The sequence below is a fragment of the Trichosurus vulpecula genome, chromosome 8 (genome assembly GCF_011100635.1).
Source record: "Trichosurus vulpecula isolate mTriVul1 chromosome 8, mTriVul1.pri, whole genome shotgun sequence".
Classification (NCBI taxonomy): Eukaryota; Metazoa; Chordata; class Mammalia; order Diprotodontia; family Phalangeridae; genus Trichosurus; species Trichosurus vulpecula.
Window position 1 is genome coordinate 198145433 of NC_050580.1, and position 15869 is coordinate 198161301.

The 15869-nt window shown below is 35.6% G+C and overlaps 1 protein-coding gene across 2 annotated transcripts in view; it reads right to left on the reverse strand.

Moving 5' to 3' along the window:
- Positions 1-15869, reverse strand: part of TP53BP1 (tumor protein p53 binding protein 1) — a 118447-nt gene that overhangs the window by 55901 nt on the left and 46677 nt on the right. Inside the window, exons 13-15 of one of the 2 annotated variants that reach the window (XM_036735129.1) lie at positions 6977-7096; positions 5715-5918; positions 1354-1411 (exon numbers count right to left, since the gene is read on the reverse strand). In XM_036735129.1, coding sequence (XP_036591024.1) covers positions 1354-1411; positions 5715-5918; positions 6977-7096 — 382 coding nt within the window. The remainder of the gene's footprint in view (positions 1-1353; positions 1412-5714; positions 5919-6976; positions 7097-15869) is intronic. The other variant, XM_036735130.1, reaches the window with a different exon arrangement.

Consider the following 15869-nt stretch of genomic DNA (forward strand, 5'->3'; position numbering starts at 1 on the left):
CCCACTGAAGGATTTGTCTCTTACTAGGACTATGTAATCTTACAAACGTACAAAAATAGCAACATTCCTCCATTTGTAGGCAGATGACAGAGTGATTCGTCTTCCAAACACAACCTTATGAGAACTATTGTGTACAGAAACATGGAAACAAAAAAAGAAAAAAAAGGAGCTAAAGTACTCCTGCGTTAAATCTATTTGTAAAGAGACTATCTCCCACAATCTATCTTTTCCTATGATCAAGATAAAACAAGATAAACATATACTAATATCCTCATCAATAATACATATCATTAATAATCACTTCATTTCATTCCAATCTCTTCCTTTGTTACATTCCCACCATTGCTTTGCAGGATCTCTCTTTCTCCCACACATTAAGGTTTTCTCTAACCTTAGAAATAAATTAAATTGCACGTGCAGAACAATAAGCAACGTCTGGAATATAATGCTGCAACTATAGAGTAAGAAAATGTTTATTCTTCTCCACTAGTAAGACTATAGATTTATAAATTTAGCAGAAGACTAAAAAAGAAACATATAAACCTCATCCAGAAACACTGTTCATTTTATAGGAAGAGATATGAAGTCCAGAGAGGTGAAATTCTTTTTTTCCAAAATATGTACGAAACAAGAGGTAGGACCTGGATCATATCAAAGAACTTGGGACCTTTAAGCAGTACTACCGGAATTTAGTGCTTTATTATTATAGCCAGTAGCAGATGAGAGACTTTTATACCCTGTCATAGCCACCAGGTGGCAAAGCTCAACTACACAGGCCTGAACCTAGAGATCAGTCACCCTTAAGGCATTATAGCAAGAAACAGCAATAACTACAATAACGAGACACTCCCCCACCACAACACAGCAATCAGTCTGGGACACAGCTAGAATTATCTTATGCAATAACCAACAATAACAAGAATAAAAATTATACACCACAAAACAGCAGTTAGTTTGGGACACTCACTAGAAATGATCTTATATGATAGCTAAATCTCTTGAAACCCCTAAGGGACAAAGACCAAAACTGTCCTATAAAAGACCACCCAACTATCTCCTGCCACATATTACGGCCCCAGCAAGACTAAAGAGGCTGAGGATGCAGAGTCTAATATGATTAGTGGAACAAATTTTTTAAAATTCTTTTAAAACATGTTAGTCAAGAATTAGCAGACAAAATACTGGTCTTATGAGAGTATTAATAAAAAAACCGTGACTTATTCCATTTTTCCTCCTACAAATCCCTTATTCTGGTTTTATTTTAATTTTTTTCTACTATTGATAAATCATCTTTTCCTTCATTACCAGTGGCTCTGTATGAGACTGCTCTGCATAGCAACAAGCTCTGGTTACCTGGCAACAGACTCAGCAACAGCAGTGGATTCATTTTTCCTTTCACCACTTACAGGCTCTGAACAAAAACACAGGCAAGGAGCAAAGGGAGAAAAATAGAGAAAGAATCCAGTTAGTGTCATACCTAAAAAGCTTCTCCTTATTTTTCTACTCTTTCTTCCCCCATTCTGCAGCAGAAAGAAACAGAAATAGGGATAAAGAATAGGAACAGAAAGAAAAAAATCATTAACTACGATTTAACAATACAAACACTCCCCATTCCTAACAATCAATATCCTCACTATTAAGGACTAAATGGGCATAACTAAAAATATTATATGAAATTACTTAGCAGTATCATTTAACAAATCACTGTTCCAAAACTGTCACCTACATATCTCTCTAAATCAGGGTCCTTAACCTGGGGTTTATTCATTCTTTTAAAAAAACTACCTTTTAAAAGTTAAATATTTTTAGATTTTAATTTGACTTTAAATATAGATAGATAACTGTATTTCAATATAATTGGTTTCCTTTGTAACTTATGTATTTTATTTTGTGTATTTTAAAATATTATTTTCAGGTGTACATAAGCCTCACTAGACTGCCAAAAGGATGACACCAAACAGTTAAAAACCTCAGATCTAGATGAAGATAAAATGAATAATTACAATAATATTTCACATTTGCATAATGAGTGAATGTTATTTTAGCTATTAAAAATTTTATGTATATACACAAATGTATATAAATTATAAATACTATCATCACTATTACTAATACCCTAATTAACCACAAAGAACACACGAAGACACTATCTGCATCCAGAGAAAGAACTAGTAAACATAAGTATATATAGAATAATTTTTCATATATAAATGTATACATATTTGTGTCTAATGATAGCCACTTTGGGGGGAAAGTGGAGGGAAGAAAAAAATTTGTATGATAACTTTATTATATATTTAAAGGAATTAGCAAGTTGTAAATCTGTAGCAGATCTACAGTTTGATGTACAATCGTCTTTTTTATTATACTATATTATGGAAATGTTTTTTATTCCATAAATTAAAAATAAATAACATTTAAAAAAAAAAGAAGTGTGAACAACTCCAAAAGAGGTTTGGATAATTCCAAGCTCAGCTGAAAAATCTGAGGGGTAGCAGGGAAGATTACTTACCAATTACTAGTTTTATCTTTTTCATTGTTTATATACAAGATACAAACATTCACGGAGTCTGACTTAACCTGTGTTCCAATGACTATGATCTCTGACAGTAGAAACAAAAGGCAAAAAGGTTCCATGTCCTCCCCTAACCCTTCTTAATTCCAGTGCCTTCCCTCTGTCATTCCTCATTTATCCTGTATATAGCTTGCTTTGTATATATTTGTTTGCATGTCGTTTCCCCTATTGAACTGCAAACTCCTTGAGGGCAGGTACTATCTTCGGCCTCTTTTTGTATCCCTAACACTCACCATAGTGCCACAAATCAGGCACTTAATAAATGTTTACTGAATTGAACTAAACTGAATTATGTGAATGATCATAGAATTAGAGCAGGAAGGGACCTTAGGGATCATTTTAGTCTCACTCCCTCATTTTGCAGTTAGAGTAGTAGACACCAGAGCCTGGATTCAAGCCTAAGTCTTCTGACTCCAAATCTACTTTCTCCTACATCATTTTGCTTTGAGTTCCAGCCATGGGCTTAGACTTCAATGAACTGCAGTCAGGATCCCAAGGCACCAGCTCCTCTGCTCAGTTAGTTGGAGTGAGTGACCAAGAGACCTTTCTTTGGCCCCAAAACTTTTTGCCTTTCACTTCTATAAACTTCCCTGGTGAACAGTCCACCAACTCAAGGCATGTGCCTCCACGGGCACAATATAGTGGAAGCAGCACTAGAATCCAGAAGAAACTGAACACTGTAAGTAGTACAATGTTCAATAAACCTAAGAACACTATCTACTCAGTTAAGGACTCAATATTCTACAACTATCAGAAAGAATGGAAAGCAATCTGAGAGAAATTAAAGATGTCACACCATATTCCAGAATGTGTTCAAAATGGGTAAAGGACCTAAATATAACAGGTTATATCAAACAAACAAGAGAAGCAACTAGGGAGAGGGAGGAAAGTTTCTGAACAAGGGATAAAAATGATTATAAAAAGTAAAATAGATAGTTTTTATTATATAAAATTGAAAAGGTTTTGAACAAAAGCAATGCAAGTAGAATCAGAACAAAAAGTTAATTGGGAAAAAAATCTCTGAAGCAATTATCTCTGATGAAGTTCTGATATCCAAACCACATAGAAAATTGGTACAAACACAGAACAAGACTCATTTCCCAGTAGGTAAATGGTCAAATGCTATAAATAGCAGCTTGTAAATAAATAAATCCAGGCTACCAACAATTATATGAAATCTCTAATAGTAAGAAAAACACAAGTTAGAACAACTCTGAAGTTCTATTTCATACTCTTCAGACTGGCAAAGATGACCAAAAATGGAAAATGACAACTGTGGAAGGGCCATGGGAAAACAGGCTGTTGGTGTAACTGTGAAGTTGTCAAGCCAATCTGGAAAGTAATTTGAAAGTATACCCAAAAGATAAAAACTGTGCATATCCTATAGCACTACTAGGCATATACTCTTCCAAAGTGGTCAAAGACAGGGAGAAAAGTAGCCATATGTAGAAAAATATTTATAGCAGCACTTTTATTGTAGTCATGAATTAGAAACTAAGGAGGCCTATCAACTGGGGCCTCCATTTAAGAAGTGATAGAATGGCTATCTCCTCATTTCCCATCTGACTACACTGTTTTGGACTTCTCTGACTTCTCAACCATCCTCCCCACCCAGTAAAATCATCACTGAGAAACCTCATCATCTTGCAAGATCCAATCAATCTTGTCACTCACACCTCATCAGTACCCTTTGACCCTCTGCATGGAAGGCAGAGCCATAAACTCCCCCATTGAAGGAGAGGGGACAAGACAGACATCTCATTTCCCACCTGCTATAATAGGTGGTTGCTATTTTTCATTTGGACTCCCAGAACTCCCTCTACCCCTTCATAATCAAGATTCACAATCCTTATTCTCTTCTTTGTATTGGTAATTAACAGCAATTAGCCTATTAAATTTGTAATTAAAAAAAAAAACAAGGAAGAGCACTAGATTTAGGAGCAGAGGGCCTGGGTTCAAGTTCAGCTCTGCTACTAACTACCTGTGTGGCAAATAATTTAATCTCTGTCAGCCTCAGATGCCTGAAAAATGAAAGACGGATACCAAATGATGCCTAAGGTACTCACCTAGCTTTACATCCTATGATCCTATGACTTTTGAAGGTGCAAGGTTGGTATGGCTTCTTGAATTCAGATTTGCTATACCTAATCCCTAATGACCTAATATTCTCCTTCTGCCAGTGCCACTCTATCCTGGTACCCATCTGCAATGCCTATTTCCCCTATGCCCCATATCTCCATACACCCCTGATCTGAAAAATATGTTTTCTGGTTTAAAAAATAATCCTAACAAAGAAAAAGAAACTACACAAAGACAGTAAGACAACGTAAATGAGAAGCAAACTATCTAGTCCCATACTAAGTGATCCTAAATTATTCTATCTCACTACAGTTCCTCAGTCCTAATATGTCCCATTCTGATTCACTCTTGACCTAGCACTCCACATACCTCATTCAATTCCCTTGTGGTCTCAAAAGAAAATGCTATCTTTTCTCCTTGAAAGGTTCCATGCTAATTTTATGATGTTCCCACATTATCCCACATGGGCATTATGGCTCTAGTTCATTCACAGTCCATCATACTAGGTTCCCTAGCAAATAACTAAGGAATTTTTGATTGAATAATCAAGAATATTTTGTACTTCTATCATATTATTACTTAATTATCCAGATAACACTCTCCTCCAAATCAAAGGAAAGTATGAAAATGCGACCTGTATAGACAGCATTCCTAATGCCTCAATAATCAGAAAATTCTTCCCAACACAAAAGTCACCACCCCAAAATTCATTTATACTAGCCAATCTTTCTATTACTTACATTGCTTAGGGAAAAAAGAGAGCTTGCATGATATATGCTTATAGTGATAGAGATGATCAATGTGCTGGTTAGTCTTACTGAACTTTTTAAATTACTTTTAAAATTTTTGTTATGAGGCATATTCACAGGGAAGGGAGAGGGATGTACTAAGAAAAGATTATGACATAAAAACAAAAAGCATCAATAATTGAGATAAAATTAAAAAAGAAAGAGGGAGTACTAAGAATAGTCAAGATTATTCTCAGTTGGGTCTAACAATGCAAATAAGGGGTCAGAAGATTATCATAGCTTACCCAGATATGCATAAAAAGATAACTTACTTTCCAAACTAAATTGCAAGGACTCTTCACTCGCCTCAGTCTCAGGGCTGACCAGTTTCATTCTCAGACACAACTTTTCATCCACTTCTGGGACAGCTCCGGAATCCCCTTTTTCACTCTCAACAGTAACATCATTGGATCCCACAGAACTTTCAGCCATGACATCACTGGTTGCTAAGGGGCTCTCTGAATAGCTGTCCACAACTGAAAGAAAGGAAGGAGGAGGAAGAAAAAAAAAAAACCACTAAAGCACAAACATTAAATACAGCACCTCAGGGGTCATCAGTTTGCCTCTATAATTCCACAGGTTTGCAAGATCCAAGTAGTTGTACCTAGAAGAGAACCTGTCACAAATATCGACAACTACACGCTATAATTGACACCTGGTCTTAAGAGGAGCAACAGGATTCAGTTCCACTTCCACATCTGGATTTAGGATGCTGCATGAGCCCTCAGCCAACCCACATCTGCCAGCATCAGGCATAGGTAGCAGGAAACTCCAGACGGCATGACAGTTACCTCCCAGCACTGACTAGAGAAAACAAATAGATCAATGTAGAACACTACTGAACTGTTGAAGAGGAGGGAGCTACCTAAATATTCCTGCCTGTCAAGCAGAAGTATGATTTGTACATAGTGTTGCATAAGAAAACATCTTCTATGAGAGTTTTATGTCCCTACCTAAAACCTAGATTATCTCTTTTCAGGCAGTATGATAAATTCCCCGCCCTCTTTTTCAGATGCTCATTCTAATTTTCCCTTTTCTCCAATGTTCTCCACAAAGTAGTTGCTTATTCAATGAATGAATGAATGAAAAAAGCATGTATGAAGCACTTACTACATGCCCGGCCCTCCGCTACACTCTGGGAATTCAAAGACAGAGACAGTCTTCTGCCCTTGAGAAGCTTACGTCAGTGTTTAATTTTTTTTTTCGTAGTTAACTCCCCTCTACACCCTGACGATGTTCTGTGAAAAAGCAAGCACAGTCAACTTCTACTATACAAATATATATTGCCTAAAAGGCCAAAAAAAATTATCAAAATGTTAAGAAACTGGAAATTGTCACCAGATCCCCAATGGGATTAGAATAAGAGTATGAAGATCTGCAGTCAGTCATATTCTTTAAAGTTTACTCATGAAGCAAGAAGAATAAATCATATAACCTAGTCCCAATTCCTTAGATGGTCCTAAGGATATCCTTTTTATAAAGAATGACACCTCAGAGTTTCTAGCTCAAAGAGTGTCATTTTTATATCACTCACCAATAGGAGTACTGTGTCTCCTTGGACCTAATTTAAGATGCCCAATTAAAGGTGGGGTTGTATTGGTCAACGGTGGGATAACATCATCTTCCTTAGGCAAAGTGAAATGAAATGGTGTTTCTGAAAAAGAAAGACACAAAATAAGCAACAAAAGAGTAAACTTTAAAGAAGGCCTACTAGGGGTCATTCTTTTCCTTTGTCCCCAAATTCTCCTCCAGTCACACTACTCCCAGACATCATGTCTCCCGTGTAATTTTCATTTCCTCACAAGATAGTCTTACTACCCATAGCCTCATATACATTAATTTAAGCAATGATAGTATATGCAATTGTATCCAAGAAACTATCCCATTCTTAAAGATTTTTTTATAACCTGTTCTGCTACTCAACTAACAACTATTAACTTCTATGATATTTTCAGTTTGTGGTTTATTTGTTAACTTTAAAAAAAACTCTTTTTGAACTGGAAAACAAGGGGATATCCATCAATTGGGGAATGGCTAAATAAGTTGATCATTTAATAAAATTTCCTGCCTGTAGCATAACATGAATGTTATAGAATACTATTGTGCTGTAAGAAATGAGGAGCAGATGGACTTCATAATAACCTGGAAAGACTTATGTAAACTGATGCTAAGTGAGGGGAGCAGAACCAGGAGAACATTGTACACAATTACAGACACATTGTAAGATGAATAACTTTGACAGATCTGGCTCCTCTCAGCAATGCGAAGTTCTAAAACAACTCCAAAAGATTCATGATGGAAAAAGCTATCCACAACCAGAGAAAGAACTACAGAATCTAAATGCAGACTGAAGCAAACTATTTGCTCTCTTTTGTTTTGTTTTGTTTCTTCTTTCTCATGGTTCATTCCATTGGTTATAATTCTTCTTTACAACATGACTAATGTGAAAATACGTTTAATGTGAAGGTATATATAGAACCTATATGAGATTGCATGCTGTCTTGGTGGGGGAGAGGGGAGGAGAAGGAGGGGGAGAAAATTTGGAACTCAAAAGCCTGTGGAACTGCATGTTGTGCACTAAAAATAAATAAATTTAAAAGGAAAAACAAGAATATTAAAAAAAATTTTGCATGTAACTGGGAAATATTTAGTGAAATAAATAAAAATACATTTTAAAATAAAAAAAACCTTTTTTCAAAGCAAGTCTTTAATTTTACAAAGATACACTGAAAAGTCTCTCTCTCTCCTTCTTCCAAAATATTTCTCACCTCTAAGAAAGACAAGTACTAAAAATCACAGGCCTTGACTTTAGAAATACCTATCATAGTGTGTCCTACATATAGAAGGAGATTAATATTAAGGATAATAAATTAAGCTGGTCTTTTCTTGAACTATTTAAATCTTAAAATCCCACCCCAAAAAAATCGAAGCAAAGAGGAATATACTGACGGACCTGATATCATCATGTCTAAGTAAGAAAAGTCTCCAAAACACCACTTAACCGCGAGAGCAACAAAACATTTAGTATTTCACAATTTGCATAAAAGTAGCACTACTATTACAAAATGAAACTAAAAAGATCATTTAATAAAATTTCCTGCCTGTAGCATAACAGTCCTCTATAACAGCCCTGACAAGCAGCCTACATTCACCGTTCTTACTATGTTATTCCTTTGTTTTTGTCTCTAGCCATACAGCCTTGTTTCCATTTTTGGTACATGTTCTTTTAATTCTATGATCAGTGAGTTCCCTATAAGTCATACCAGTGTCTTAGGTGTCTCTTCCTTATCTACTTCATCAGGATTATTCACATATATCATTAAAATTTCATTTTTAAAACTCTAGTGAGCTCAATGATCAACAACGAAGCATGACAGAAAGGTAATGTACTCAGGGTACAGAATGGACTTGGCAAACGTGAGAAGTTGTTTTGTTTGAGTATGCATCTTTGTTACAAGGGTTTTGTTTTTCTTTTTTCTGGTGAGGAGGAGGGGAATAGGAAGAAAAGTTTTATTGATGTAAAAAAATTATTTAACAATTTTTGTTTTTCAACATTTCCTATTCCTCTTAAGTTGCCTGATTTTGCCCCCTGGACCTCAGTCCATGAGATCATACTTATCTTTGCACCAAACTTCTTGCAATCTAATTCTCCTAAAGTCTAGGTTACATGTGATATTATATCTAGTGTTCTCTCTTTGGCTAGCATGAATTCTAAGATGTTATATATTCTTTCTACCAATGTTTCCAACATTTCGACTTCATCTACCAATTCATCCTTGCTCATCTAACTCAGGATCTGAGTAAGACTTCTGTGAACTTCCTCCATCTTGTAAAAAGCTAAATTACTGGCAAAGCAAATTAAGAAAGCCCAATTCAAATGCCACCTCCTCTGTGAAACTGATTCAATATGCAGTGCTAATTTATTGTCCAGTCTAGCTAACTGTTCTTTTTCCCCCCAAATATGGTATACCCTATAACTAAGTCTAGGTTCTATCTACAAGATTGTATTTATTTACTGGTGTTAAGATCTCAGTTTCATCATTATCAATACTCTGTTCTACAATGTTCTACAAACATCTGAGGTTGTGAATTATCAATCCAGCCTTTTTTTGCATTTGTTTTATAGTCCCCTCCACAGCTCTCTGTATTTCTATATTACATCTATCATTCTCCATGGTATCCTATTCAGTAGTTACATCTGGGCACTTTTCTCAAATGAGCAAGTCTCCATACAAATAAATTCTTTGTGGTCTTATTAGATCTATCTTTGGTTAAGATGAAAACAACCAAATCCTATCTTCTAACACTAATAGCCACTTGTTCACTTCCTGAATTCTGCCCTTCTAAATTCCCTATTTCCTGACAAAAAAAATCCACACTCTTTGGCCCAGAAATCTCACACACACACACACACACACACACACACACACACACACACACACCCTTCTCTCTTTCTTTTGTCTTTAACCTCCTCGGGGTACATACACACACACACAGGAGTGTGGTGGCACAAAAACAATATAGATCCCCACTGATTGGAAAATGGCTAAAAAAAATTATGGTACACAAATGTAATGGAATATTACGTAAGAAATAATAGAGAAATGTGAAAAGATTTATATGAATTGACAGAATGAAAGTAAACAGGAACAGGAAAACATTATACAAAATGACTACAATAATGTAAATGAAAAGAACCAAAAAAGGCCCTGAAACACTCTGCAATTATAATGACTGCAACTTGACCCGAGAGAATAGGTAAGAAAATGCAGCTCCCTTTCTTCTTTGTACGGGTGGGGAACTACAGAAACAGAGTATATAGTACCAAATATAGTTTATTGGTTGCTTTTGAGCTGCCTTTTTCCCTTTCCCTTTTTGTCGTTTGTTATACGGGATGAATCGCTAGGTAGGGAAGGCAGAGATGGCTATATTGAGAAAAGAAAGTATAATTAAAAAGATTTGGCAAGTGATTGGATATGGGGACAAGGAAGAAGGGAGAGTCAAAGATGAATCAAAGGTTTTATGAGGTACCAATAACAATCAAACTACCAGAGAATTACTTTACAGAGCCAGAGAAAAAAAATACAAAACTCACCTGGCAAAAGAAAGGCCAAGAACCTCAAGAGAAATTATTAAAATGATGTAGTACTAGCTTAAAAAAATAGAGATCTTGATCATTGCAACAAATTAGATACATAACACACAAAAGCAAATAAACAGCGGCATAGTGTTTGACAAACTCCAAGACGCCAACTAATGCGGTAAAAATATACTATCTGACAAAAACTGCTGTGAAAAATAAAAAGTAGTCTAGCAAAAATTAGGCACTGACCTACATCTCACACCATATAGTCTCACACAGGCTCCAAATGAACATGACTTAAACACAATGAGTGACATAATAAATTAGACAAGTAAAGAATAAACGATCAAAAAAGGGATGGAGAGGTGACATCACAGAAAATTAAACAGACAACTTTTATTTCAAGTTTTTATGCAGACAAAACCAATGCAGTTCAAGTTAGAAGAGAAGCAAGTAACTAGGGAAAAAATCTTTGAAGAAAGTTTCTCTGATACAAGTCTCATTTCTAAGATATATATATATGGGACTGATTCAAATCTGTAAGAACAAGAGCCACTGCCCAATCTATAAATGGTCAGAAACTATCCAGAGAAATTGTGAAATGAAGAAATCTAGGCTGTAACAATCATAAGCAAAATCTGAATTTAAGCAGTGGTGTCAAGGAGGATCCTTGCAGGCCACATAGTGATTTAGAAAACCACAAATCAGCATTATCTACGTTGTACTGTACTTTATTTTGTTAAACATTTCCCAATTACGTTTTAATTTGGTCATAGCCTCAATAAGGACTAAGCAGTCTACAAGTTACAAGCATGACACCTCTGAGATAAGGAAGCTCTGAAGTTCCACATAACACCTATCAAATTGGCAGAAGACAAATTAATTAATTATTGAAGAGGCTATAGGAAAACAGGCAAACTGATGTGCTGATGGAAGAGCTGTAAATTGGTACAGACATTCTAGAACACAATTTGGAACTATCCCCCAAAAGTCAATAAACTGTGCATATCCTTTGAACCAGGGATACTACTATTAGGCCCAAAGAAATCAAAGAAAGAGGCAAAGGCCTATATGTACAAAAACATCACAGCAGCTCTTTCATAGTAGCAAAAAACTGGAAACTAAGGAGGTGTGCTACACTGGGAAGTGGTTAAACAAATTATGGTATACAAATGTAACACAAAATCACTGTACCATAAGAAATGGTGACATGGGCAGTTTCAGAGAAATCTGTAAAAACTTGAATGAATGAACTGCTGCAGAATGAAGAACTAAGAGGACAATTTACACAGTAACGACAACATTACTTAAAAAAAAACTTTGAAAGACCTAAGAATTCTGATTAATACAATTCAAAAGAAGTTAACATGAAGTATGCTATTCACCTGCTCTGCTTACAGATGTGATGGACTCAAAATATAGAACGAAACATATGTTTTTGGCCATGACCAATAAGATAATTTGCTTTCTGTGAGTACAAATATTTGTTATGATGATTTTACTTTTCTTTTGTTGCTGTTTGAGAGAGAGTGGGAGGGAGAGAAAATAAATTCTTGTTAACTGAAAAAAAAATGAGAAGAAGGGACAGATAGGGAGAAGCAACAGGCAGTTTTGTGAATGTGGCACTGGAATTCTAGGGAGAGGGAAGAAATTTGGGAATCATCTTTGTACAGATGACAAATATAGATATGAGAATGGATGAAAATTCAAAGAAAGAAAGAAGAATGGAAATTGAGTTTTGAGAAATTCTCTTGCAGAGTAAGAGGACAGGGCAGGAGATGAAGAAATAATGGAAAAAGATCAAAGCAAAAGCAGAAGACAGAAGTGCTATAGGAACAACAGGTACAAAGTATCAAGCTGGAGTGGGTAAATAATAAATCAGTCAAAATGCTACAGAAACGTAAAGGATGAGGACTGGAAAGGGGGAACCTTAAGAGAGAAGTTTCAATAGATGATGAGAATAGAGGCAGACTATAGCATTGTAGACTTTTCTTCTTGATATTTAGTAGTGAAAGGAAGAAAGAAGAGACAAGATGATGGTCTGAGGGGTTGTAGGATAAGAGAATGAACAGGAGAAAAGAGGCTAATTAAGGGAAGAAGTAAAGACAAAGGAAAGAGTGATGATGAACAATGGAATAAGGTAACAGAAGAGATGGGACACAATGAATCAAGGCCACGAATGTAGGATTTAGCTTTAGTTAAAGCTAAAGAAGAAGAATAAATACATCTTTCCCTGAGGATGAAGAAGAGAAAGAAAATATGAATAAGGATAGAGAAATGTAAAGCAGTAGAGCTGAGGAAATTCATATCACATCATGAGATCATAAATCATAATAATCACTTAAAGCTGATGGGGAACTCAGAGGTCATCTAGTCCAAACCCCCTCACTTTACAGATGAGGAAACATATTGCCTATAGGTGTTAAATTACTTGCCAAAATCATGAAATAGTAAGTGGACTATGCTGCCAGTCAAACAGATTTTTAAAGCATTTACTATGTCAGGCACTCTAAGCTCAGTGAATGAAAAGAAAGGCAAAAATACCCTCCCTGCCCTCAAGGAGCTCATATTATAATGAGGGAGATAATATGAAAATATTCACGTACATATAAGACATATACAGGATAGAAGGTACTCTCCAGGAAGACTCTAAAATCTCCTGAAGAAGAGGGCAGATTTGAGCTGAATCTTGAAAGAAGCCGGAAGCTAGAAAGCAAGGATAAGAAAGGAGGACACTTCAAGTATGGGGAATAGCCAGCACAAAAGCACAGGGTGTGAAGACAAGGAACAGCAAGTAGGTAGGTCAGTATAAATAGATCATAAGAATAAAATGTATTAGGAAGACTGGAAAGGTAAGAAAAAGTCAGACTGTGAAATGCTTTAAACACCAGAGAATTTTTTATTTGAACCTACAGGTGACATGGAGTCACCGAAGTTTAATGAGGGAGGAAGGGGATAACATCATTAGACCAGCACCTTAGGAAAATCACTGGCAGCTGAGTAGACGATGAATTAGAATGGGGAAAAGACTTCAAGCAGGGAATCCAACTGGAGGGCTATTCCAATAGTCCAGGAAAGAAAATGTGGTGAAGGTTTGTATGCACAATGTGAGTTAACAAAAGAGATGTACATGAGAGATGTTATAAAGGTAGCAACAACACACTCTGATGACAGACTGGATACATGGAGTGAGTACAAGTAAGGAATTGAGAATAATACTGAGGATACTGTACATGCCTGGATGACTAGGAGAATAATGTTGCCCTCAAGAGTAAAAGAGAAATTGAGAAAAGGTATGGCTTAGGGGCCTTGGTGGGGCAGGGATGTAATCTTCTGAATTTAAAAAAGATGAGGTTATTTCTTGAGAGTGAGAAGAGAAAGGCTGGAATTGAAGGCTTAAGGAGAAATGAGAAGTTTTGGAAGAGTCACTGCAGTCAAACTAATAATAATAAATAAATGAATAAAAAAACTGTTATTCCACAGTAAGGGTCTAATAGAGATTAGGTAGCACAAATTTTTAGTGAATGCAGTCATATGGTCTTATGATTTTTTCCAGAAGGTTTCACTTACTAGAGAATAAGAGCAGAACAGGCAGAAAATGGGAGATGTAAAGAGTTAAGCACTGACGGTAAAGAAATGGTGGAAGGTCAAAGGAACTATCAACTCAAGGGTGAAGGAAGGCTTGGTTGAAATGGCTGACAATTTGACCAAGTCAACATAAGGAAGAAAGTTAGACCAGGATAATATTAATGAACTGGGAGAATAAGGAAGAATGGAGGGATCAAAAATCAGAATATTTTACAGTTAGGATCTTAGAAATCATCTACCACATAGATGCTAATGTCTCTATGAGACAAGAAATATTAAAACAAAGTCAAAAGAATGAAAAAACAAGAAAATGTAAGGCATCTCATGGCAAAAAAAAAAAAGACCTGAAAAACAGATCAAGGAAAGAGAATTTAAGAATCACTGGACTAATGATAAAACATGCTACTCACTTCCTAAAAGAGAAGCAAAGGACTCAACACAAAATGAGACAATTTTTTCTGACGTGGTCAACATGGAAATTTGTTTTGATTAATTATATGTGTCTGAAACAAATTTTAGCTTTAGATCTCAAGTAAGGGGGAGGAGTTGGTGTGGAAGGGTGAGAAGGCAGATTTCTGCTTGCTGAAATATACATGTGTATAACCTTTTTAAAAAGTATTATTAGACTACCTGAAAACGATAACCAAAACAAGAACCAAAAAAAATTTCAAGAAATCTTTAAAGAAAACTATGCAAATTTCTTAGAACCACAGGGCAAAATAAAAGTAGAAAGAATCCACCCATCACCTCTTGAAAGAAACCTCAAAATAAAAACTCTCAGAAACATTATAGCTAAAACTTAGAGCTTTCACATCAAAGAAAAAATAATGCAAGCAGGAAGAAAAAAAGTATGAGTCACCACTCAAAAGAAATGGAAAGTTTGGAATATGATAGTCCAAAAGGCTTATAAACAAGAATAACTTACCAGCAAAACTGACTATAATCCTATAGGGAGAAAAATGGACTTTCAATGAAAGAGGACTTCCAAGCAATCCTAACGAAAAGACCATTCCTTTGAAATTCAAACACAAAAATTAAGAAAAACATAAAAAGGGATTTCTATTATAGCTTGATTTTAAAAGAATGGAAAACAAAAAGAAAAAGAAATATATTAGGGGAGGAAAGGGAGAGAAAAGTTAAGGAAAATCATCTCACATAATCAAGGTGCACAAGTAAAAATTGACAGACATAAAAAGGAAACAGTGAGGGAGCCGACACATGAATCTTACTCTCATCTGAACTGGTCAAAGTAGGGAAGAAAATACACGCATACACCCATAGTTGGGTATAGAAATACACATCACTCAAGAGAGAAAAAGGAGGGAAAGGGAGGAGGAATTAGAGGGAGAATGGATACTGGCAAGAATTATTCCTAAGGAAAAGGAGAGGGAAAGGGAAGGGAACAGGCATTAATTAAATACCTACTATATACCAAGCACTACATCAAGTGCTCGACAAATACTATCTCATTTGATAAACAAACTCTAGAGATATAAAAAAAAATTCGGTTCTTTTTGTGGTGGCAAAGAATTGGAAACTCAAGGGGTGCCCATCAATCAGGGAAGGATTCAACAATTTATGATACATAAACGTGATAGTGTACTATTGTGCTACAAGAAATTATGAAGAGGATGATGTCAGAGACGATGAAATATGCTACTCACCTCCTTACAGAGAGATAAAAGACTTACAAGTACAGACATGAACAATGGAGAAATTAGTTTTATTTGACTATATGTGTTTGTAAAAGGGATTT